The sequence below is a fragment of the Oikopleura dioica genome, chromosome PAR (genome assembly GCF_907165135.1).
Source record: "Oikopleura dioica chromosome PAR, OKI2018_I68_1.0, whole genome shotgun sequence".
Classification (NCBI taxonomy): Eukaryota; Metazoa; Chordata; class Appendicularia; order Copelata; family Oikopleuridae; genus Oikopleura; species Oikopleura dioica.
This window is the reverse complement of record NC_137293.1, coordinates 8,612,022-8,633,965: the sequence shown is the minus strand read 5'-3', so window position 1 is coordinate 8,633,965 and position 21,944 is coordinate 8,612,022. Positions and strand designations below refer to the sequence as shown.

At 39.2% G+C, this 21,944-nt stretch overlaps 7 protein-coding genes across 7 annotated transcripts; 3 read left to right on the top strand and 4 right to left on the bottom strand.

The window, feature by feature from the left end:
* Nucleotides 1-124: 124 nt before the first annotated feature.
* Nucleotides 125-1,420, top strand: LOC145701012 (dnaJ homolog subfamily B member 13-like). The gene is made up of 7 exons (XM_081778237.1): nucleotides 125-301; nucleotides 343-449; nucleotides 491-589; nucleotides 636-773; nucleotides 815-944; nucleotides 986-1,144; nucleotides 1,186-1,420. The coding sequence occupies exons 1-7, from the start codon at nucleotides 172-174 to the stop codon at nucleotides 1,359-1,361; spliced, it is 939 nt and encodes a 312-aa protein (XP_081634363.1). The 5' UTR covers nucleotides 125-171; the 3' UTR covers nucleotides 1,362-1,420.
* Nucleotides 1,420-2,793, bottom strand: LOC145701011 (serpin A3-6-like). The gene has a single exon (XM_081778236.1). The coding sequence runs from the start codon at nucleotides 2,769-2,771 to the stop codon at nucleotides 1,563-1,565; it is 1,209 nt and encodes a 402-aa protein (XP_081634362.1). The 5' UTR covers nucleotides 2,772-2,793; the 3' UTR covers nucleotides 1,420-1,562.
* Nucleotides 2,794-3,026: 233 nt separating this feature from the next.
* On the bottom strand, nucleotides 3,027-4,353 carry LOC145704130 (uncharacterized). The gene is made up of 7 exons (XM_081781568.1): nucleotides 4,230-4,353; nucleotides 4,017-4,184; nucleotides 3,865-3,972; nucleotides 3,760-3,825; nucleotides 3,614-3,713; nucleotides 3,474-3,567; nucleotides 3,027-3,433 (listed from the first exon to the last, which is right to left on the bottom strand). The coding sequence occupies exons 2-7, from the start codon at nucleotides 4,164-4,166 to the stop codon at nucleotides 3,100-3,102; spliced, it is 852 nt and encodes a 283-aa protein (XP_081637694.1). The 5' UTR covers nucleotides 4,167-4,184; nucleotides 4,230-4,353; the 3' UTR covers nucleotides 3,027-3,099.
* A 1,411-nt stretch (nucleotides 4,354-5,764) lies between these two features.
* LOC145703644 (claudin-19-like) lies at nucleotides 5,765-8,006 on the top strand. The gene is made up of 9 exons (XM_081781029.1): nucleotides 5,765-6,045; nucleotides 6,352-6,507; nucleotides 6,557-6,619; nucleotides 6,722-6,777; nucleotides 6,871-6,983; nucleotides 7,028-7,145; nucleotides 7,235-7,327; nucleotides 7,666-7,753; nucleotides 7,800-8,006. Exons 1-9 carry the CDS (start codon nucleotides 5,986-5,988, stop codon nucleotides 7,896-7,898), a joined length of 846 nt encoding a protein of 281 aa, XP_081637155.1. The 5' UTR covers nucleotides 5,765-5,985; the 3' UTR covers nucleotides 7,899-8,006.
* Nucleotides 8,007-8,680: 674 nt separating this feature from the next.
* Nucleotides 8,681-12,026, top strand: LOC145703066 (uncharacterized). Its single transcript, XM_081780378.1, has 7 exons — nucleotides 8,681-8,937; nucleotides 9,260-9,339; nucleotides 9,389-9,519; nucleotides 9,638-9,724; nucleotides 10,782-10,850; nucleotides 10,926-10,981; nucleotides 11,149-12,026. The coding sequence occupies exons 1-7, from the start codon at nucleotides 8,697-8,699 to the stop codon at nucleotides 11,424-11,426; spliced, it is 942 nt and encodes a 313-aa protein (XP_081636504.1). The 5' UTR covers nucleotides 8,681-8,696; the 3' UTR covers nucleotides 11,427-12,026.
* Nucleotides 12,027-14,696: 2,670 nt separating this feature from the next.
* On the bottom strand, nucleotides 14,697-16,694 carry LOC145701010 (cytochrome P450 2C15-like). The gene is made up of 8 exons (XM_081778235.1): nucleotides 16,104-16,694; nucleotides 15,781-16,059; nucleotides 15,638-15,733; nucleotides 15,544-15,598; nucleotides 15,402-15,501; nucleotides 15,118-15,362; nucleotides 14,865-15,078; nucleotides 14,697-14,823 (listed from the first exon to the last, which is right to left on the bottom strand). The coding sequence occupies exons 1-8, from the start codon at nucleotides 16,335-16,337 to the stop codon at nucleotides 14,712-14,714; spliced, it is 1,335 nt and encodes a 444-aa protein (XP_081634361.1). The 5' UTR covers nucleotides 16,338-16,694; the 3' UTR covers nucleotides 14,697-14,711.
* Nucleotides 16,695-16,830: 136 nt separating this feature from the next.
* LOC145701656 (cytochrome P450 2C15-like) lies at nucleotides 16,831-18,531 on the bottom strand. The gene is made up of 7 exons (XM_081778870.1): nucleotides 18,229-18,531; nucleotides 17,920-18,186; nucleotides 17,757-17,864; nucleotides 17,661-17,715; nucleotides 17,510-17,609; nucleotides 17,010-17,468; nucleotides 16,831-16,962 (listed from the first exon to the last, which is right to left on the bottom strand). The coding sequence occupies exons 1-7, from the start codon at nucleotides 18,529-18,531 to the stop codon at nucleotides 16,872-16,874; spliced, it is 1,383 nt and encodes a 460-aa protein (XP_081634996.1). The 3' UTR covers nucleotides 16,831-16,871.
* Between the last annotated feature and the right edge of the window lie 3,413 nt (nucleotides 18,532-21,944).

Below are 21,944 nucleotides of genomic sequence, written 5' to 3'. Positions count from 1 at the left end.
GTGTGCGCAGATCGCGCTCATTCTCCCTAGCAACACAAAAAGACTTACTAAGATACCAAACAAAACGCGTTTTTGTGAATTTTTTTAATTTTCGCAAAGCAATCTCTAGAACATCCCTTATTTTCCTGAAAATAAAGCAGCAGAGAATCAGATAATCAGTTTACGAAAAAAATGGGCCTCGATTACTACGCAATTTTAAATGTGCCGCGTTCCGCGCAACTCTCGGACATTCACTCGGCGTACCGCAGATTGGCGCTAAAGCTTCACCCGGACAAGAACAAAGATGGAAAGAGCCAAGACGGTAATTATCGAAATAAATGTTCGTTGCTGATCTTTTGCTAGAATTATTCGCTCGAGTGGCAGAGGCATACGAAGTATTGAGACAGCAAGATTTGAGAGCTATTTTTGATCAGTTTGGCGAAGAAGGCTTGAAAAAGGGACTCCCACAGGTAATTTCCTCAGTTTTAGAGCTCCCCTGAATCATTTCTAGTCAAATGGTGGCTGGTCGAAAGGATACATCTTCCACGGTGATGCTAACAAGGTCTTCAAGGCGTTTTTCGGCACTGACAACCCTTTCGCCGATTTTGCCGTAAGTCTATCTTTAGTTTTCTGTTCATTCATTCCTAAAATTTCAGGTGCCCGATGCTAAAAAAGGAACTTTCGGTGGAAAAATTCAAGATCCAGCAATTAAACGCGAGCTTTATCTGACGCTAGAGGAACTTTACCTCGGCTGCGATAAGAAAATGAAAATATCGAGACACGTGATGAATGAGGTAAGGGACCACAAGTCGAATTATACGCTGAATTCGTTTAGGATGGACACACATCATCTGTACGCGACAAAATTCTTTCAATCAGAGTCAAGCGCGGCTGGAAAGCTGGAACCAGAGTCACTTTCAAAGAAGAAGGAGATCAAGGACCAAATACTATTCCTGCTGATATGGGTACGTTCTTCCTCCAAGATATAATAGCATCAATTTTTCAGTTTACATTCTGAGAGAACGAGAACATGCTCTTTTCCAGCGACGAGGAGACGACTTGGTCTATAAAGCGAAGATTCCACTTGGCCAGGCACTTGTCGGATGCGCCGTGGAAGTTGCCACTCTTGACGGTCGACTACTCACTATCCCTATAAATGATATCGGTAAGTCTTGCCATAAATCGACGTATCTATCCTTCTTCTAGTTCACCAGACGTATACAAAGACAGTCTTCGGCGAAGGAATGCCAATCACGGGCGAGGACGGCAAAACCGGCAACCTCATTATCGAGTTCGACATCATCTTCCCCGAGAAGCTCTCTCCACCCGAAAAAGCGCTGATCAAAGACGCCCTCCTCTCGAAGAACCACCAGCTCAATTAGCTAATTAACCGCTTTTTATAATATAAATATCTGTTTACATGCTAAAATATATTTTCATAACAAAAATCAACATTTTGTTCAATTTTTTATTCAGTGGGCAGGCATTTAGAGGAAGATTTCATTTTTTGAAGGAATAATTAGGAGATCATCGACTCTTCCGAGTAAAATTGGAGAATTGGAGGCTAATCTAAGGTCCTTAGACTAAGGATTGACGACTCTTCCGGAGAAAATTGGGGCGCCATATTCAGGCAAATTGGCGTCCTCGGTTTTGAGAATGAGGCGGAAGTAGAATGGTCGGTCAATTTTGACTGGCATCGGGAAAGATCGGTACATCATTGAGAATGCGGTAACAGCAGCTCCTTCAACTCCGTTTTCATCGACGTCGAATTGGACAATGTGCTTCGCTTCGTTCAAAGATGTAGTTGGGTCGTTATCGCCATAAATTGGCTCCAAATGTTGACCGGGGTTCATGATCGAAGTGCAGTTCTTATCGTAAAGCATGGTTTTCAATTCAAGCTCGGTCGAAATCGAAAATTTTGGCATGAACAATCTGGCGCGGCCCAATCTCATCTTCTTCACAACTGATTGGCTTTCTCTGTTCATTAGCTCGAGAAACTCTTTGTGGTCGCTTTCGGTCTGAAGAACTTTGTCCGGCATCCAGATTTGAAGAGCCGAGAAGGTTTTCTGGTCAGGAGCGAATCTGTCATCATCTTTTAGCAAAGCAAGGGGAAGGTCAAGCACTCTGAATGGTTTCTTCGCATCCCAATCGTAGAACATGTTGAAGTGGTCGGTCCCGACGAATCCATCTCGCTCCTCGCATGGTCCCTCGTTCATTTTCCAACAAATGGTGGTTGGACTGAAGGAAGAAGTCCAGCTTGCTTTGAAGTAAAGGGTAGAAATGAGCAGGAAGAATGTATCAGGGTCGATTGGCTTTGGAAAAGCTTGTGGAATCTTTCCTTTTGTTTGTTCGTCAATGAAATCATTGATCTTGGATGGATTTTGAAGAGGATTTTTGAAATCGAATGTTTCAGATATTTGCCCAATTTCTGTGGAAGGTTCTGAACCATTGATCGGTCGGTAGAAGATTTTATTTGCCATTCCCAGCTCATACAAGTCTCCAGCGTATTTGGTGATTTGATTTTCAAACCGCTGAGCATCTTCGTTTCCAAATGCTTCCTCGAGCTCTTCTCGTGCTGGACCAGAAGTTGATTTCTGGAGAACTTTGATTGCACTGAAAATATTTACTGGCGATACGGCGATGTTTTTGGAGAAATCTGTGTTTGAAAGAAGATAACTAGAGATGTCGGTAACTCTTTGTTTTACGGCTTCTACTTCGGCGAAAAGTGGATTTCCGCTGGGAAAAGCGCTGCAGGGATTGGCGAGTGGGATGAGAAGTCCGGAAAGTTTCATTTTTTTCGGAAGTCTCTCTCGTTTTTCTGGTTATTTGAATGACTAGATTTAACGTAGACACTCAACTTATATCCCTGCCGGAGGGAGATTTCAGGTGGATGATTGTAAGTGCCCACACGATGCCTCCTACGAAACGATCAAGTGCACCTTGCCTTCTTAATTACTTCAATCTAAATAATCTGGGCTTTCTGACGCCAAGTAGTTAGCTGTCGATATTTCTTTCTTTGAAAAAAACAAGCAATAATAACGTCGGAATTTAAATAAATAGTAGTTTATTTCATATAAAAATTATTAGTTGCAGTAAAGATTCAAGGTCGTGGAGTTGCCTTCAGATCGGATAAGATGCTCTTCTCCGTCGATCATCTTTGTCATTCGGTCGTACTCGACCGAGCAATCGGAGTTGTAAGAAAAATCCTAACCGTTCACAAAAAACTTCCAAATGAAATAACAAAATTTTGTTCACAAAAAATTGTCTAGAACGGGCTAAATTTGGTGAACGTTCCTGAGTACATGTTTGACTTGAGAAATCGTCGCCAGCAAGAATCTCTTTGTAAAGCGTATTCGACGTGATGTCGTAAACTCTCCAGTTGTTAGGTTCATCAACGCTGGCATCTTGCTCGATGAGTCGCAAATTTTCGAACCTGTTTGATGGGCACACTTCTCTAGAATTGATTTAAGAACCAGTTACTATCTGAAACGTACCTTTGTCCCATTAAACTTTGAGCTTCGGTTTGGTTCAGATTTTCGGAGTGGAGAGTTCGATAATAGGCTGGGATGAAATACTGCGCTGCGACCTCTGAAAATGTCGATAGTTTTCAAAAATCTTCCAAAATTCGTAGTACTTAGGCAAAGAGATTGATGAGGAGGCTCGAGTTTAGTTTTATTTGATCCTTCTATGTTGACTTTGCCTGTATTTGCTGCGATGAAGTCTTCGATACTTGTCTGTTAGGAAAAAATTGGGATGTTGGAAATTATGTTCGAGGCCTACCTTATCATCTTCATTGTATTCATGCAGCTGTAGTTTGAAATCGTCATCACATATGCAACATGGTACCTAAATCACTCCTAACAATGAGTTTGAAAGGACTCTTACCATGACAATACTGGTTTGAGTAAGCCAAGGCACCACACAAATGAACACGATTAAAGCTAGCCCCAAAGGGACAATTATCATCCAGTAAAAGATAAACTCTCTTTTCAACTAAAAAATAAACTTTACTTTTCACGAGTAAAAAGCCAGGTCACCTGTTTATCGTCTAAAAGATCCTCTTCTTCATCATCGTACTCATTGTCGTCATCGGAAAAGCCATCCGAATCGTAATCGCCGAGAAACATATCATCATCATCACAAGTAATTTCCAATGTTGGAGCTTGAAGCAACGATATCTTTCCCATTCTTTATTATTCAGACGACTGGACGAAAGAAAGTAATGAGAAGAAAATTATAACCAAACTTACCTCTGTTACGGGGAGAACGGACCGTTGGAGGTCTTGACCTGAAATGAAAAACAACTAAAATCGGCTGAAGGAAAATTAGCATTCTAGAGAAATAAGGGTCTTCCAATTTTCAATGATTTTTAGTTGATTAGTCCTCCTTGATTTCAGACTGAATGATACTGTATCATTTTCTTTTCCAGGAAAGACCATGTGGCAAAACAAAAATGCCGAAAAAAATTATTTCTGAATAAGGTGATTTTCGTGGAAAAGAATTTGGGTCGTCAAAGTGGGAAAATGACGGAATGGCACTTATGGAATGTCGGAAGTCCGTTAGCTTATCGTTATCAAAGTTGCCAGCTTATCGGCAATACGTGTTCATTTCAGGCGCTAGAATTTTTCGCGGTCATCAAGGAAGGGCCCGAACGTGGGAAGCTATTTCAACAAAGATTTTCTTCCGCGAAAGAGGCTTTTCTTCGATGAAGTTTTATGGAACAACGATCGTTTTTGGAACGAAAAAACGTGAGTAGTTAAATCTCACAGAGCTCAACTTGTAAAATCCTCTACTTTTTGACATGGTCAGTGATATAAACCACGCTTCTCTTAGAGACTAACAAACCTCCGCCCGACAGCTTACAAACAGAAAACGAACGCTCACAAAATGTGCTGCATTGATTTTCTTTGAAAGCTGAGTTGACCCTTAGTGCTTGACAGCGATTTTCAACGTGCTCCTGTTTGTCGAACTTGTCATGGGTCCTCTCGTGAGAAAGATTAAGAACGAAAGAGGGTGAACAGAAAAAGTTCACATTGCAATATCTACTTCACTCTTTCGAAGCAGGAAATTCGGATGAAGATTGCAGGGAAACTGGGAATTTCGCTGTTGACCTGAAATATTCCAAAATAGTTCGATGCGATAAAGATTTTATTGAGCAAAGCAGAATCTTTTAAAACATCCTTTAGTACGTCATTGAGAACAAATGTAAATAGAGCAGTTCGCTTTTGACCTGGTTTATGGCAGACATTGACATTCAGCCCTACTTTTTTAAGAAAAGAAATGGTTTTCGATTTATATTTTCAAATTTTGATAAGTTTTAAAATTCAAATAGCTTGAAAGTGAGCATCTCTTCTGCTGAAATACTGCATCAGCAATCCGGAATTTAGTCACAAATGTTTGGCTAATCCAATCTTACAAGAACTCTACGTTCACTTTTCATTGAATTCATTTTTAGGCAAGCTGTGTTCTATTACAATAATTTGGAAAGCCAAATTTTTCGACTTTATATCTAATAAAATACCGTATAAATCGGTGTGCAGTTAGACAAGAGATTGAGAAATATATATTTTAATCTAGTTGAGGCTAGTTCCAGCTTTGACCCAGGGTTGCCTCCATCCGGTTGCCAAGATAGACAGCTTTTTACAAGGCCATTCGATCTTTTTTAAAAAGACAATAACAATCGTACGTCGCGTGATGTAGCCCCTGATGTCATTTGAGAATAAACCAACAAGTATAAATTCTAGCGCTCTTGAAGTTCAACAATTTTATTCTCAAAAATCTGCGTTGGAAAAGAGCCAGAAAGAGAAATAATTTTCGACAAATTCCGTAGAGCGAAGACTGCATAAAATCTGAGTTGTGACATTTGCTCAAATCAACTGGGCGCAGATTCTTTCTCAACTGGCAGCGGCGTTATTTGAATTCGAGAGATATTGAAACAACATATTCACGATATTGAGGAAATCATTGTTTTGGATGGAGAAGAATTTTGAACAGAGAATGTGATCGATGGGAAGGGTTAGAAATAAAGAAGAAGAGGCCAAGGCGCTGCAGGAAGCAGCGCAAAAGGTAATAAACGAGCAGAATTTTGTTTGTGATGGATTTTGAGTCTGAAAATTTTCTAAAATCTGAAAATTTCAGGAAAAAAACAACAGTTTTTATTTATGAGAGACTCGGTCTTTTGATAGAAAACTTGACAGAATAAGACTAAAATTGTTAGTTTTAGAATCTAAAATTTAGATCAAGTTTTGAATTATAAAAGTTATGTAAAATAACCCTAACCCTGAACTAGAGTTTAGCTAGTCAGAATATTCCGGACAGTAATATACTACTGAATCAATAAAAGTTTTGTTTTCTCAAAGATGAATATTTAAGTATTACGACCTTTATCGCTACGACGTCTTCAGCTTTCGTTATCTGCCAATACTTGCTTATTTTCTTTCTGTTGCAAACTGTATTATCACTGTTGTTATTTGCCTCTATCCCGGCTGGCGAAGGGACGATCAAGCCGGTGCTAATGTCAATGTCAAGGTCAGACTCTGATTTTGGGAATAGCGATTTTTATTTGACAAAAATTAAGGGTATCTTTCTTCTTGACGGGGTTTGGTTCCGCTGTACAATGAACAGTATCATTCGTATTCAGGTAATGATAGATTTTTTTTTGAAATTCGGATGTTCGAAAAAATATTTGAGAAGCATCGTTTTTACTGCGCTACAAACTGGAATGAGTAAATTGTGGTTTTAGTGCGATTTCTACGCTAAGTCTATCCTGGGGCTCCCTGCTTGGGTTCAAGTGATGCGGTAAGTCTGCTCCACGTTTGAACCGTTTTTTGAAAATTTAGAGGTCGGGACACTTGGGGATTTCGGAACTTCTTCGGTAACACATGTTTTTAGTACGTTTTCTGTTGCGTCAATTGTCACTTCTGCTCTTGCCGCGTTTCTCGGGCTGATACAAGGAGATTGCTCTAACTGGGCGGACATGAGTCCGAGAGGAAAAGCTAGAGTCGGTAAGTTAGAGATTTCTAGCGCATGATTGAGACATTCTCTCTAGGTATTCTTTGTGGATGCTTAAATTTTGCCACGGGAACGATGCTTGGAATATGCGTGTCATTGTATGCATCGAATATTTTATACGAATATGAACATCCTCATAAAGATCAGCGATTCAGGAAACTAGTCCAAGCTCACTATAATTCATAGTCTATGAACCCTCAAGATCATCGAAAAGAAAATGAAAATTGATTTGGACTCATTAAAGTTATGAATTCGGGCCGTGTATTTATATGGGCTGGGGAATGATGTTTTCAACATACATTACTGGAGCAATCTATTTCTACACCGATTGGAGGAGGTAATGCTAATTTTCAGCTCAATCTTTTTTTCTTTCTCGAGCTCACTGGTATTCTTCAGTAGACCAGGTTATCTTGGGTTACAATGTTGATAAAACATTTTTTTTCAATGCTGAGCGAGATATAAGGCCAAAGATCGATTCAAAATTTGTTTAAAAACGTTTCGATAAATTTAAAAATTTATGTTATCTGCGTTAGCGCGCTCTAAACGAGCTCCAATTTGCATAAAACAAATCTCCCGCTTCCGAAAAAATCGTCTCACACACTTTCTTGATGACTTTTTCTCGAGCTCAAATTATGCAATGACCTCGTTTACGATGGAATATAAAGGAGTTTTTAGAGCTTTCCGGACGGGCTGTTGTAGTGACGATGCGCACGATTTTAAAGAACGGCAAGTTGAGTCGCCGATGGAACCAAGGCCTCCACAGGTAATGATGCAATAAGAGAAATTTTTAATCATCGATGTTATTCTAGCAATACGCGCCGATTCCCGTTGCAGAGTCGACAGCAGAGTCCACTTCAGACTACTCATCGGCGAGTCCGTCCGTGGCCGGCAGCGCACCGTGGTTGTAGTCAACTTGAACCGTTGTTTTTTCAAGCTCTTGAAGCTCCGTTTCTGTCCAGTTTCTCACATTTGATCCAACACGAATGCCTCGCAAATTATCTGCTTGTGAATAAAGTGCCTCTCTCAATTGAACTTGCCCTACTTTTTTCATTTTAGGAAAACACAGCGAACTTTTTTAGGTTTTGCCTTATGCAAATATAAAGACAATGGTAAATATTGACACATGAAACTTGACATAGTCCCCTGCTGAGATCGATGGGAGCGGTCAAGGAGACGGGCTGAGGTATAAAGAGGCGGTTATACCGAAAAAGGTCATTCAAAATAAAATGAAACAAAAATGAAGAAAATCAAGTAATAATTGTTTTTTGAATATCTACTACTATTTGATGTTTTTCATGAGATACTAACAACTTTGTCCTCAACTCAGACGAAGACTGTAAAATCTTGATAAAATCACCTGTGAAAATATATTTCGTCCATTTGGACTTCTTGAACCATACCTTGATTATGACCTGAAATTCAGCTTGAAATTCAAGCCTAGAACAAATATGAAAAAATAACAATGTGTTATGATTTATTAACTGAATACAGTATAATCCTGAACTCTTTAACATTCTACTTATACTTCTGTAACAGAAGTTCTGTTTGAAAAGCTCAAAATTAGTCGATAAAAAAGGACCCTCAGTGAACCTAACACCTTTAATAATCATGCTTTCAGTTAATCACCAAGCCCAATCGTCACCAAAGGAAGTGATCATTCTCGTTCCAGTCATTATCGACGCGATGACTCTTTTCGTGAATTTTCGATGTCAGCGCCACCTTTCGGCGTTCGCATGCGCCATCCACGCGCGCGCTTAGCACCGCGCGTTTGGCTCCTTGATAAGGCCTCAAACTCGAGACCAGTGATTTATATATACACATTTCCTTTTTTGTCACTTCCAAATCGTCGAAAAGTCAGAGCAGTTGTAATGGGAAAAATGATGCTGTTGAAGAAACTTTTGTTGTTTTTGCTGATTTTGATGATAAAAGCAGAGACTGTTTTCTATGGTAAGCAGAAAAAAAGGCTTTTTTCTAGTTGCAGTGCAAATTATACTGTAGTACCGAGATATTATATTGATGGTGAATGATGGTGGTTTTTATCTGAAATAGACATTAATTGAGTTATTTTTATAATTGTTATTTCAGGAACATTAAACGCAATCTTGTATTCCAGTTATGTATATGAACTTTATCCTTTTATTTGTATTGATTTAATCACGACCCACGCGAATAATTGAATATTTATTTGGGGAATTCGTTTTTTTATTGTGGTGTTCAAAATGTTGACTAGAAACTTCGTGAATGAAAAGACATCGCTAACCGGTTTTAGATACTGCTCAAAAGCTGGATTGGTACGTGAACATAACCGAGTTCCCGGACCATATCCAGGCTCAACTGGAAGACAAACGAGTAAGTCCCCTTTATTGCTTTCTCTGAAAAACTAAACTCGTTCTTTCAGTCCGTCCGAGGCTTTTCTCGATACCCGAATCCGCGCCCAAGCGAGCAAAAAATCCAAGTGCGCAAGTTTGTTCAGATGAAGCAGCTGATCAACTTTATGCTTGGAGCGAAGGCGATGGGACAATATGACAAGTGAGTTGATCAGTTGGGGGCTAATTGCGAATTACGGGTTCGGAAGTATTCCACCCTGTGGTTTGAGAAATGCATAATCCTGTTCGTGAAAAAGGATCCTCACGGTTTTCTCTTTTAGATTTTGCGGATATGGTTGCTGGTGCTTTCCGGACGGATCGACGGACATTATGGTTGGAAAAGGACCCGCACTTGACCCAATTGATAGGTAAGAATCCAGTTTTTAAACCCCTAGTTCCCTTGGTAGATGGTTCCGAAAGGATGAGCCGGCCCGAAAGTTCTAGTAAATGTTCACATTTACTCCGTTCGAAAATTTTACAATTTTACAGCTCCAGGAAAATTCTCGCTTTGTTATAAGTTTCCAGCGCGCGTCTAAACGTCCGATCAAGCGCTGGACCGCGCTGCGCGCTAAACTTTCCCATTCCTTTTCCGAAATCAGAAGGACTCATCAACCACGGTGAGGTTTATCGAGACCAGCTTTTTCGTGGGGAACTACCTCTCGTGGTCATTTCGTCAAATTTGCCTCTCGTGGCAAGTTGCCTCTCGTGGCCATTTGCCTCTCGTGGTCATCACGTATCTTCTAACGAACCTTAGGGTATCCAAATTGTTCTCGAAGAGGAGATTTCACGCACCTCATATTTTTTAGAAGTCAGGTTATTCTCGAGTATTCTATAAAGAAATATCAAGATAGAATATTTTTTTGAATAATTTTATTATTTTCTGTCAGAAAAAAACTGGAAAAGAGTATGACTTTTGATCAATTCGTTCATATTTATTAATAATTTCTTTTGGCTTGTCTCAAGAAATAATATCCCAGTAATACCCATGCTTCTCGAAGTATTTTTGAAAGAATCTTTCACACCCAACTTATCATCTGAATGCCTTACGTCAAATAAGCCGATACGTGATGACCACGAGAGGCAAATGGCCACGAGAGGCAACTTGCCACGAGAGGCAAATTTGACGAAATGGCCACGAGAGGTAGCTCCTCCTTTTTCGTTTCTTACAAATTCATTTTTGACTTGGGGTTGGATTGAGACGTGCAGTTTTTGGGACTATTTTTGATGATAAATTTTAACAAGGAGTTTAAGGGTTAAAAAATTTTCAGAAAAATAAAGCTTTAAATAAAAAAAAAACTTTCGGCAACGGTAAAAAAAGAGGCCGAAAAGGCTCATTAGTGGTAATTGAAGCAAAACTCGAATGAATGTGAATGAAAATTAGTCCATATGGGTACAATTATGAGCTCATCTAATGCGCTTTTTTAGAACTTGCTTTCACTTGCGACAGTGCTACAAATGCTTGGAGATGGAAGGATGCGACTACAAGGATACAAGATTGGGTCCAACGGGTCAATCCGATTAATGAAAATTTTTAAGGTCGAGAAAGACCAACATAGGACCCATTTTCAGCTATTCTTTCAAAGCCGAAATTGATGATATCACGGGCGAAAGAAATATCGTTTGCGGTAAGTTCAAGCTTCGAATAGACTTACTGTGTCGATTATGGTATCTTCACGGTATCGTCCACGTTGATTGATCAAAACACAAGAATTTCAAATGCCACGGCAGCGTCTTTGTGCCAAAACCATTCGCTTACCATTGGAACAACGGTCGTTTACCTCAAGCATTTCAGATAGCAACCAAAACTCGTGTCGGCGAAATCTTTGCGAGTGCGACCGAGAAATGGCCCGCGGAATCGTTCAAGAATCTTTGCAATGGAAGCAACAGCTCCACGAAAGGTTTGGTTTTAATCGTGAGCAAATGTGTTCAGGTGGTGGGCAGCCCAGCGCGCCTCTTCAGGAAAAATGGAAGTTTAATGGAACCAAGGACAAACAGGAAAGGGTCCAAAGGACTCCAGTTCCAGGAAATCACTACCTGGAAAGTTACCCTAAGCCGGCTAAAACAATATAATACGGCGGTATAAAGACGTGTGCGATTTGTTATTTCGAATCGGGATTTTACGCCTCTCAGCACGTCAGACTGTTCACCGGAGGTTCTGAATTATGCTTCCGGAAATCGGCTCGTGCCCCTTATCAATAATAATTAGTCAGTACCAGTCATTTATTCCACGTTTCGTTTTATCTTACAAAAGTTAAGCTGGAAAATCAAGTCAAAAAGAACAGTAGTTCGAATTTAGTTCAATTTTGAAGGGTTTGGGAACGAATTTATTCTCCTTATCGCCTTTTCTGACAGTCGCTTCACCTTGACTATTTTTCTATTTTTCCTCGACCCTCGAAAAAGCCGGAACAATGCTGTGGAAGCTATCCAAAACGTCACCCCTTCGACGCTAACAAGAGCCAATGCTGCGACAACCGCCTGGTCGGAATCGGAAGCTGCTAGAAACTAATAACTAGTACTTTTGACAAATGTATATAAAGAAGAAAAATAATAATAAGCCTGTACAAAAATTCTAACCGAAGAAAGCCGACTTTGATTTTTTCAATCTGTAAGAAATTGAATTATTGAGAACAATTGAACAATAAAATCTTGCTCCTGCTAAGGAGCTCTGTTTATACCTGAAAACATTTGTTGATTTTCTCATTTCACAAGGACCATAATTTTGAATTTATATGGCCATTTTTATTTTTTTCTAGGACAACGACAGTTGAGAATATAGATGTACTTACACCAGAAACGTACTTTCGGAATCTTGTAGCTTAATATACAGTGAAAACCCAAAAATTGGCCGGGTTTCATATATAAATTCCCGAAAAAAGCGGCCAAATTTTGGGTTTTTTGCCGAAAGAATTAAAATAAGAATGACTAAAACGCTTTAAAAAAACTAAAATTGATCAGAAATAGCATCACTTGGGCCCAATTTTGATGGAAAATTTTTTATTTATGAAAAAGCGGCCAATTTTTGGGTTGATTTCAGGTTCCAAAAAAGACGGATTTAAACAAAAAGCGGCAAAATTTTGGGTGGGCAATTTTTGGGTTTTCACTGTATCGAGATCTTCAGGACTGTATCGGTTTTGTATATGTCGCAAATGCATACAGTGTATCACTGATTTATCACAAAAAGTACTCATGTTACATGAGTCATGTAGCTTCATTATCTGTTCTGAACTAATCTCGCTTCCTAGAATCCGCTGGATCCCGCGTTATGTTCAGCGCGTAACTTAGGCGGGCTCAATTAAAAATTATGGATCTCAAATAATGAACAGCGCGTTGCGCACGTTGTCCGCGATCTAGTGTCGCCGGAATCTGATATAATCAAGCCGAGCACCGTTCAAAGCCTAAGCCGATGATTTTGTATTTAGGGACTTTTTTGTTTTCGCTTTCGCGCAACGAGGCGCCTTTTAGACTATAAGAAAGCTTCCGGAACTGGTATTTTTCAGAACTGTTACAATGTTCTATTGATTTTTATTTCAAGGCGAAAATAGTCATTGAAGAAAAAACTCCTGGGATACTATTTAGCGCCGAGAAAGAAATGCGGTGTACTCAAGGAACAGCGAAAAGCCGCGATAATTTCGCACCAAGAGAAAATAGCTAGGACTCCATTAATTTCTCCCCGGGTAAAAATTGTATCAAAAGGTTTATGAACGATCTAATCTTTGAAAAAACGTGCCTAACGCTTGAGCATCAACCGGGCAACTCAAGTAGCAATCTCCTACCCATAAAAATTTCCTAACATACTCGGTAGAATAACAAACACGCGGCTCGACAATCTGAACTGTCTGAATCTCGTGCGGTTACAAGATTATGAATTACAGCGAAGAAAAAATGCATGCCGCTACGATTAGGGCGCATTGCTAAGTGACAATTGACATTTGACAGGACAGGCTGGCCTATTTGGTTACGGAATATGGAAGGTGCATTTTTACGTGAAATCAATCGGACAAAGAGAGCTCTAAAATAGGGTTGGCCATCTTTGGGTCGAGGTCACGTGGGGTGAAAAATTTGGTCATATTTAGGATGGCCAACCCTACTCTAAAATGATCAAGAATCAATTTGGTGCTGCTAAATAAGGGTTAGGATTAGCATTACATGTTCGGAAATATACTTGTTCTGGAGGTAGAAAAAGATGGAAATAACGCAAAGCTCTTAAAATTGCCGATTACAACAGGCACCTGTCCCGACTTCATGGAACGTATTATTTTGAACTCATGCGGATTTGCACTCATAAATCTTTCCTAGATGTCTACTTATCTGCGCACGTTGGCACGTTTGGTTACAAAAATTACGAATAAGAAAACCCTCTAATCTACCCTAAATATAACTTTTTCTACAATCAATTAAAGACATTTTCGCACTAGATCATTTGCCACGTCAGTCTCTCAAATTAGAGCTTGAAATCAGAAATTCCCTCGTTCAAAAATTTCTCAACATAATTTCATTTTAAATCACTGCGTTCAAAAAGTAGGGGAGAACACGTCGATGTTCAAATGCTGCTTTAAGCGGTGTTCGACAACTCTACCATTTCTTTTTTGATGAAACTTTCTAAACCCGAGCTGCTGCGCTTGTGAAGAGCTTTTCGCCACATTTCCACATTTTAAAAGAGCATGTAACATCATTCTCTTGCGGCCGAGTGCTCTAAGTGCTCGTCGGGGCCTTCCGGTCCATTCAATCTAACTCCTTTCGTAACAATAATAACCGGTCATTTTCCTTCGCCGTAGATTGCCGCTGAGTTTTGTGAACTATTCGTCGTGGTCAAAAACGATCATCTTAGATGATAGATTCATCATCATTTCAACAGTATTTCAAGAGTTTTAGCGGTAAGAAAGAATGAATGAACTTTTAGTTCATAGAGTTTTTTAGCGAAAAAACGAAGAATCATTTGGAAATTGCGTCTTATAGACTTGCTCTTTCGTATTCAAAATATTTATTATCGAAGTTTTCTTGAACTGGGAGCCGTCATTTAGAAGACCATCCGGGTGAATAATGACCATTTCTGTTTGAAAAATATTTTTCGCCGAGCAAAAGTGGCGCTTATCAGTTACGTCTGTGCCAAAACCGGGCTGATTGCTCGGTGTTTCTTATCGGCGCGCTAGAATGGAAGCAAGGAAGCAACTCGGTTTTGGGAGCTGTTAATTTCGCGAGCAAATTGTCGCGAACTTTTAAATTTGATCAATTTCGATCAGAGGATGTGCCTAACGTGCACAGGGCGGCGGAAACGGGTTAATTTTTAGATCTTGTTTTGGGAGTCGAACTCAACAGAAAATAAATGAAAATTGATTGGCTTTCGGATCGATTTATTTATTTAGTTAGAAGTTCATTTGGTTTGGTTCTTGAGATAAATTGAAGGCGAATGTCGTCTTTTGGAATTCGAAGAAAGGGATGAGCTTCAATGTCCATATTTCCAGCAAGTCTTAAAAATCCAATTTTTAAACACCAAAAATTTGGTCGTACCTCTTTATTTCGAAATTTTCCACCAAAGTCGTCGCAAATACGAAATACTCCTCAATTGCCAAGGATTTTCCGATACAATTTCTAAGCCCAACAGAGAATCCGCAAACCTTTGGGTCATTTACGAATTCGCCATTTTCGTCGATGAAGCGGTCAGGGATAAATTTAGAAGGCTCACGGAAGTTTTTGGGATCGTGCATTATCGCCGTTAGGGACCCTAGAATCTATTGGCTATTATATTTGATGATTAGTGCACCTAAGATTTGAGAGTTCTTGGGAAAGGTGAACCCTTTGATTTTCGTGTCTTCAGAAACCATATGAATGAGTGTGTCTGTCACCGGATTCAATCTTCTGCTTTCGAGCAAGACAGACCTCGTAAACGGACAGTTCTCTTTCTTCAAGTCAGTATCCATCGAACGAGCAGCTTTGATTTCTTCGAAAACTTTTTGCTGAACGTCTGGATGATCTGCTAAGATCATTGATAACCATGTCATCGTATTTCTAAATATATAAAGAGGGATTCAAGAATATAAGGCTTACGCGAGAGTGTCGCTAGCACCAAGGAAAATGCCAATAATTGTCGCAGCAGCGGTAAAGTAGCCCCATTTTGGTTCAGTTTCTGCGTCGATTAGCAGAGTATCTAAACAGTTTTTAGGAGAAGAATGGACAGGTTTATGGTTACCTAGATAATTTCGCGGATTCGACGGGTCAAGTGTTTTTCGTTGCTCTTTGATGATCTTTTACAATTTTATTTTCAAGAATAAAATCACTCAAACCTCAAAAACATAACCATGAAACTGTGGAACCGCGTCTTCAAAATGTCTAACTGGAGTTTTACGCCAAATTTGATTGTAGTAATCACTTTCGTTGACCTTGAGAAAGATCTTTTTAAATTCAATTTTGTTCAAAATCGCATTACCCAACTCGGCACAATATTGCTGCAAACTTGCTTCAAATTGTAATGCATTAGTCCAGCAAAATAGCCGTCGATATATTCCGCGATCTTCGTAAACTCAGGGTCTTGGAAATCGTAATTCAGTCCGAAAGCAAAGCCAGAAGTGACATTCATGCTTCCATTCATGAAGATTCTTCTAGGGTCAATTCCAGTTGGGGATGCGCCAAGACGATTGAGTTGAAGGCAGATATTTTCGGCTGAAGATTCGATGATCTCCGCGATTTTATTTTTCCCAACAAGTCTCTACAAAACACGTCAAAACTACTAAAATATCAAAATAGCGAGACCTTCATCGTATCATGCCATTGAACCCTTGATTTCTTATGAAACTGATCGTATCGTCCATCAGCAGTTCCAGCTCTATCTCCAAGGCCATTCTTGATCAGTGGATCATTTACATCCAGCAGAGAGTGGGGAATCTTGTGGTAGTCTTTTCTGTCGAGCATGTTTTGAATAGTTTTGAGCGCTGTTTCCGAAAACTGGCGATTTGAGATCTCGCGCTTTGAGAAGGCTTCTTTCATAATTTCAAAGTCGGCGATGATGAAGAAATTACTTTGAAAGGAGTTTTCCACGAAGTTGACAAGTCATTTAGCTACTCTCTTAAAACTTTCCCTAAAAGTGGATCCAGGAAAAAGACGTGGCCTGAAGATCTCGGGCAATTTCCCATCATCAAGGCCCTTTTTCAGCACCTTGAAATTCTCATCCCTCGTCTGTGGAAAGTCATAAGTAGGAATCGGATGAAATACTGAATATTTCAAAACAAAATAAGCAACTTTGCAAAGTGCATAACATCCAGCCACTGCTCCAACGTCATAAAGTAATTTCTTTCGATCTCTTTCGAAAAGAATAAAATGAAGCTTTTCTCTCAGATCATCCATTTTTTCATTCTGCTCGTTAAAAAAATATTCTGGTGATGTTTTGTCATCTAGCGAAAACTTGACCCTAGGGCTTTGTTGGGCTTTCAGGGTGGTCGATTCTGTAGTACGATTACTGTAGGTAAGTGACAAATCTGATTATAAGTTGATGATTTTTATTAAAACTTTATAGTGGACAGTTTATTTTTTTCTCGGAATAAATTGGAGGCGAACATCATCTTTTGGAATTCGAAGGAAAGGATGAGCTTCAATGTCCATATTGCCAGCCAGTCTTAAAAATATTGAATTTCTTGTACTCAAGAATGAAAGTTTTCAGACCTTTTGATTTCAAAATTCTCGACCATACTCGTTGCAAATGCAAAATACTCTTCGATCGCCAATGACTTTCCGATGCAATTTCTGAGCCCCACTGAGAATCCACAGACTTTTGGGTTGTTCACAAATTCGCCATTTTCGTCGATAAACCGATCGGGAATGAATTTCGAAGGCTCAGGAAAGTTTTTAGGATCGTGCATTACCGCCGTTAGCGACCCTAGAATTTGCGAGTTCTTCGGAAAAGTAAACCCTTTGACTTTTGTATCTTCAGAAACAATATGAATGAGTGTGTCTGTTACGGGATTCAATCTTCTGCTTTCCAACAAGATCGACCTCGTCAACGGGCAGTTTTCTTTTTTCAAGTCAGTATCTATTGAACGAGCAGCTTTGATTTCTTCGAACATCTTTTTCTGCACTTCTGGGTGATCGGCGAGGACCATCGAAAGCCAGGTCATAGTGTTTCTTAATATAAATAAAGGCAAGTCGCGAGGAACTTTTCTTACGCCAATGTATCGCTAGCACCCAGAAAGATAGCAACAATAGTACAGGCAATTGTAAAGTATCCCCATTCTGGGTCGTTTGATGCGTCGATTAAAAGAGTATCTTAATTTTTCAAGAAGATCGATCGAAGATTTCAGTTCAAAGATTTTGTACCGAGAAAATTTCGAGGATTTGCAGGATCAAGAAGTTTTCTTTGTTCTTTGATCATCTTGATTAATTTTAGAAATGTTCATGTCACCTAGCTCTAACCTTGAAAACATAAGCATGAAAAAGCGGGATAGCATCTTCCATATGCCTGACAGGAGTTTTTCTCCAGAGCTCACAATACAAGTTACTATGGCTTAGCTTTTCACGGTTCTTTTATGAATAATAGCTATTCAAAAAGATTTAAAACCGTATCCCAAAGAGGAACCATATTGTCGCAAACAGCTTTCATATTGTAATGAAAAATGCCAACAAAGTAACTATCAATGTACTCAGCAATCTGTTTGAATTCTGGGTCTTCGAAATCGTAATTCTTTCCGTAAGCAAAACCAGAAGTGACATTTATGCTTCCATTCATGAATACTCTTCGTGGATCCATTCCAGAAGGAGATGACCCAAGCCTCTTGAGTTGAATACAGGCATTTTCTGCCGAGCTTTGGATGATCTCAGTTATTCGATTTTTGCCAACAAGTCGCTAGAAAAGTCACTGAAGATTACACTGCGTTTTTAAATTTACCTTCATAGTATCATGCCACTGAGCTCTGAATTTCTTGTGGAAGTGGTCATAGGGTCCTTCGGCAGTTCCAGCTAAATCACCAGCGCCATTCTTGAGCAGCTGATCATTCTCGTCCAAAATAGATCGTGGTACACTGTGGTAGTTTCGTCTTCTCAGAGTATCTTTGATACAGAGCACAACTTTTTCTGAAAACTGACGATTAGAAATTTCGCGTTTCGCGAACGCTTCTTTCATGATTTCGAAGTCGGTAATGATGAACATGTCACTTTCAAAAGTTCTCATAGATTTGTCCCAAAGAATCATCCTATTTGAGCTTTTTCCTGAAGGTAGATCCGGGAAAAAGACGTGGTCGAAAGATCCTTGGCAGTTTTCCTTCATCAAGGCCTTTTTGCAGCACCTTGAAATTCTCATCCCTGGTCTGTGGGAAATCATACGTCGGAATCGGATGCAACAGTGTATATTTCAATATGAAATGAGGAACTTTGCAAACTGCATAAAGCCCAGCTACAGCTCCAACTTCATAAACCAGTTTTTTGCGGTCTCGTTCGAAGATGAAAAAAAGGAGTTTTTCTCTTAGATTATCCATTTTTTCTGATAGTCGTAAAGTATATTTAAGCTCCTGGCTCCGTATTTTTAATCGATCAAAAACTTGACCCTAGGGCTTTGTTTGATGAAGGATTCTGTAAAGAGAAAGTGCAAATATTGCACCATTCGTTGTTTAAATTTAAGCTGAAGTTTCGTTCTAGAGCAAAACATAGTCCATCCATAAATAACCGTGGTTAATGCTTAGTCTGACTCAACGCATGCTCGGGGAATATATTCAGCAAAAATTCGTCTAAACGGATTCACGTACTGAACAACGTTTTGCATCAACCGCAAGCGTGTTTCCATCCCGCTCTGGTAAATGTTTTCCTTGTTTTGATCCTCTCAAGAATTCCGTCCATCCATGTCAGCCATTTAATAAAAGTAAATAATGCGCAGATTATGGGCAAGTCCTTGCGCAACGGGAAAAGAAAGGCTGCTATTTTTAGGGAACATAATTTTCGATCTGTTTGAAAAAATGTGACTTTTGATTTCTGAAAAGGGAGGGGACTCCCTTACGTGAGACTTTCATTTTTACTCATTAGCGTAAGAGGCTGGAATGGGCCCCTCCAAGGAGCACGTTCTATAATTTTTAATTACTGTATTTTTCTTCGATTTTGTCGGTAAAGAAGGAAGTGTGAAAGGAAAATGATTTGCGATATTATTTTTGAGATTTTCATTCCCGAATTGAACTGGTAAAAAGATGGTGGATGGAACACGGTTCTTTTGAAAATGCTGCATTCGCTGGACGATTGCCGATAACGGGCTGTTTTGGACACTGGAGTGGCAATTAGCGTCCCTTGTGTAATGGTTCTCCAGCTGGCACCAGCGTGACCGCGCTTCGACATGAGTTCTTCTTTTTTGCGTTTCTTAGTTTACGTCACGGCTTCTTTACCGTAGCTCCAGTGGGAGAATGTTGACATTTTCTTGAAACGATACTTGATTAACTTCCTGTCAGATAACTCGAAATTATCTAGGCCGTCATTTTTTCTGGGCCAAAGTTTCAGTACGAGGTTGACTCAGTTTCGGCGTAGAATGTTAGAAAAAATGTTGAATATCAAAGAGAAATTCAAGTTGGTGAAGAGAAGTTGTCCACCTGGACATTTGCCGATAAACCAAGGGCCACTTGCGCGACGTTTTAATACTTTTTAATCTCGTGGTTATTTGGTTCTTTTTTCTGGGTTCTGGCCAGTTGCACACGTTGCTGTAGAAATGAGCATTGGATGAGCATGAATTTAGACTAAGAATTTTGTGTGAAAATTGCAAATGCTATCTGTAGGAGACATAGGAAAGGTTTCCTGCATCTTCCGATTATTATGTTTAAACATCCGTCGATTCCCGCATAAGCATCTGTTTCTTTCATGAGAATGACAATTATGCTTCCTTGCATAAATTGCTGATTTAGGCTTAAAGTTTTCAAAAATGAAAATTTTCGTCCATTCTACGCTTTTCGGAGCATGTCTGTCAGGCTCACTACGGTAATTAAAACATTTATTTCCTATAATGATTTCTCTCTAGGGATCAGCCTTGCAAAACTTCTATCGAATCTTGCAAGAAAAGCTGCGATGATATCTTGTGTCTCAATAAATGCAAGGAAATCTGTGCAAAAGAGGAAGAAGAGTCATTTTCCATTTTTTCTATCGGGGTCCCATACAACCAGGTCACTTGCCCGAACAGGCTTGTTTGTACAATTTTATATAATTATTATTTCAAATAATCCCTCAAGTAATTTTTATTGAACAATCATGAAGCTACGTTTTTGAGATGCCAAGCGAGCTAATTCGCCCTTTTTCTATTGCTCAAGATAAAAAATTTGAAGACGTTGGATACACTTTTCTGAATGATATTTTCTATCTTCTTGGCGGTTACCAGAATTACCGAGCGATCGCTACAGTACAGAACAGCGAGTATATTCTTCTCTCCGAGACATTGCCATTCAATTTCTATACTTACACCGGAGCAAATGTTAATATAAATAACAAAGGTTATTTAATTTCTATCAACCTGAGTTTTCATCTTCACTAGCTCTTATGTGCTTTTCGGACTCATCGGGAAACTCATGCATGACATTTGATGGTCAAACAGCAAGGTCATTAGAAAATACAAAAAAAAAAATAAATCTTGTTAGAGAATTAGGAAAGAAATCGCGATTTAACCATCAATTTGGTTCGTTGTGTGAAAAGAACGGCGTGGTTTATGGTGGTGGTGGTCGAGAAGATGTGAACACTATCGAATTTTATATTGGAGATCAATGGCATTACAATCCTGCTTACGACAATCCGTAAGCTCTTTTGTTTCTTATGAAATATTTATGAATATTTTATAAGGGCGGGCTTCCGGGAAAGCACTTGCTTGACGGTTCCAGAGGGAATTCTTTACTTTGGCTATCCCAAAACTTACCTATTCAATACTGAATCCTTGACATGGAAATCTACCGGGGATGCGGTAAGTCTGGCTTAATAAGCCACATAAATTCAATTTATTATGTTGATGATGATCTTGCAGAAATATATTTCTAGTGGGTTTATGGAGCTAAAATAAGATTTGTTAACAATCAAATCTGGTCATACCAAGGCTACTACAATAACTACAACCTGAGGCTCTACTGGGATGGTGATAGAGTTACCGAAGGAGACCGAAAAATGCTACCAATAGGCTACGAAGCACCCAAACCAGTTATTCTTGATGAAGACGAATTTGCTCTTATTGAATAAATTGTACTTAATTTAGTTCTCCTCATTAGCTCAATAAAATTCGCAAATACTTATTCAGATTTATAAGCAAAACGGCTCCTCATATGTATTTAATATGGACTATATCGTCTGATAACACAATAAGAAATTTTCTTCTGTAGAAAGTTTCTAGACCAATTTTGCATTCATATCTCAAAGCAATCCATCGAAAAATCATGGAGGAGAATGATCTGTTTCCATGCAGGGTTTGATAAATTTTGCTGTCAACACAACGTTCTCGTCAGCAAGTAATCTAAGATAACTAATCTTGTTCTATCTATTAGAGTTGCTAACAAAAAATTGATCTCGGGATAAGCTTATTTATTCTTTTTTATTTCCAAAGATTATCAAGTGAGTTGAGTAGTAGGCATTTCTCACGCTCCCAGATCATCAAGTTATGGC

Bases quoted from the DNA above. Each gene is read 5' to 3' on its own strand.
- LOC145701012 (XM_081778237.1), top strand. From the start codon at position 172: ATGGGCCTCGATTACTACGCAATTTTAAATGTGCCGCGTTCCGCGCAA. The intron at 590-635 runs GTAAGTCTATCT...CTAAAATTTCAG, and splicing joins ACCCTTTCGCCGATTTTGCC to GTGCCCGATGCTAAAAAAGG. The intron at 1,145-1,185 runs GTAAGTCTTGCC...TCCTTCTTCTAG, and splicing joins TATCCCTATAAATGATATCG to TTCACCAGACGTATACAAAG.
- LOC145701011 (XM_081778236.1), bottom strand. From the start codon at position 2,771: ATGAAACTTTCCGGACTTCTCATCCCACTCGCCAATCCCTGCAGCGCT.
- LOC145704130 (XM_081781568.1), bottom strand. From the start codon at position 4,166: ATGGGAAAGATATCGTTGCTTCAAGCTCCAACATTGGAAATTACTTGT. The intron at 3,714-3,759 runs GTAGGCCTCGAA...TTTTCCTAACAG, and splicing joins AATACAATGAAGATGATAAG to ACAAGTATCGAAGACTTCAT. The intron at 3,568-3,613 runs GTACTACGAATT...CGACATTTTCAG, and splicing joins TCATCAATCTCTTTGCCTAA to AGGTCGCAGCGCAGTATTTC.
- LOC145703644 (XM_081781029.1), top strand. From the start codon at position 5,986: ATGGGAAGGGTTAGAAATAAAGAAGAAGAGGCCAAGGCGCTGCAGGAA. The intron at 7,146-7,234 runs GAAACTAGTCCA...GACTCATTAAAG, and splicing joins CATAAAGATCAGCGATTCAG to TTATGAATTCGGGCCGTGTA. The intron at 7,328-7,665 runs GTAATGCTAATT...AGGAGTTTTTAG, and splicing joins TTCTACACCGATTGGAGGAG to AGCTTTCCGGACGGGCTGTT.
- LOC145703066 (XM_081780378.1), top strand. From the start codon at position 8,697: ATGTCAGCGCCACCTTTCGGCGTTCGCATGCGCCATCCACGCGCGCGC. The intron at 8,938-9,259 runs GTAAGCAGAAAA...AACCGGTTTTAG, and splicing joins AGCAGAGACTGTTTTCTATG to ATACTGCTCAAAAGCTGGAT. The intron at 9,340-9,388 runs GTAAGTCCCCTT...TCGTTCTTTCAG, and splicing joins CTCAACTGGAAGACAAACGA to TCCGTCCGAGGCTTTTCTCG.
- LOC145701010 (XM_081778235.1), bottom strand. From the start codon at position 16,337: ATGAAAGAAGCCTTCTCAAAGCGCGAGATCTCAAATCGCCAGTTTTCG. The intron at 15,734-15,780 runs GTAATGCGATTT...ATCTTTCTCAAG, and splicing joins GCAATATTGTGCCGAGTTGG to GTCAACGAAAGTGATTACTA. The intron at 15,502-15,543 runs GTAACCATAAAC...AAAACTGTTTAG, and splicing joins GAATCCGCGAAATTATCTAG to ATACTCTGCTAATCGACGCA.
- LOC145701656 (XM_081778870.1), bottom strand. From the start codon at position 18,531: ATGATTCTTTGGGACAAATCTATGAGAACTTTTGAAAGTGACATGTTC. The intron at 17,865-17,919 runs GTTCCTCTTTGG...TATTCATAAAAG, and splicing joins AAGCTGTTTGCGACAATATG to AACCGTGAAAAGCTAAGCCA. The intron at 17,469-17,509 runs GTAAGAAAAGTT...ATTTATATTAAG, and splicing joins GGTGCTAGCGATACATTGGC to AAACACTATGACCTGGCTTT.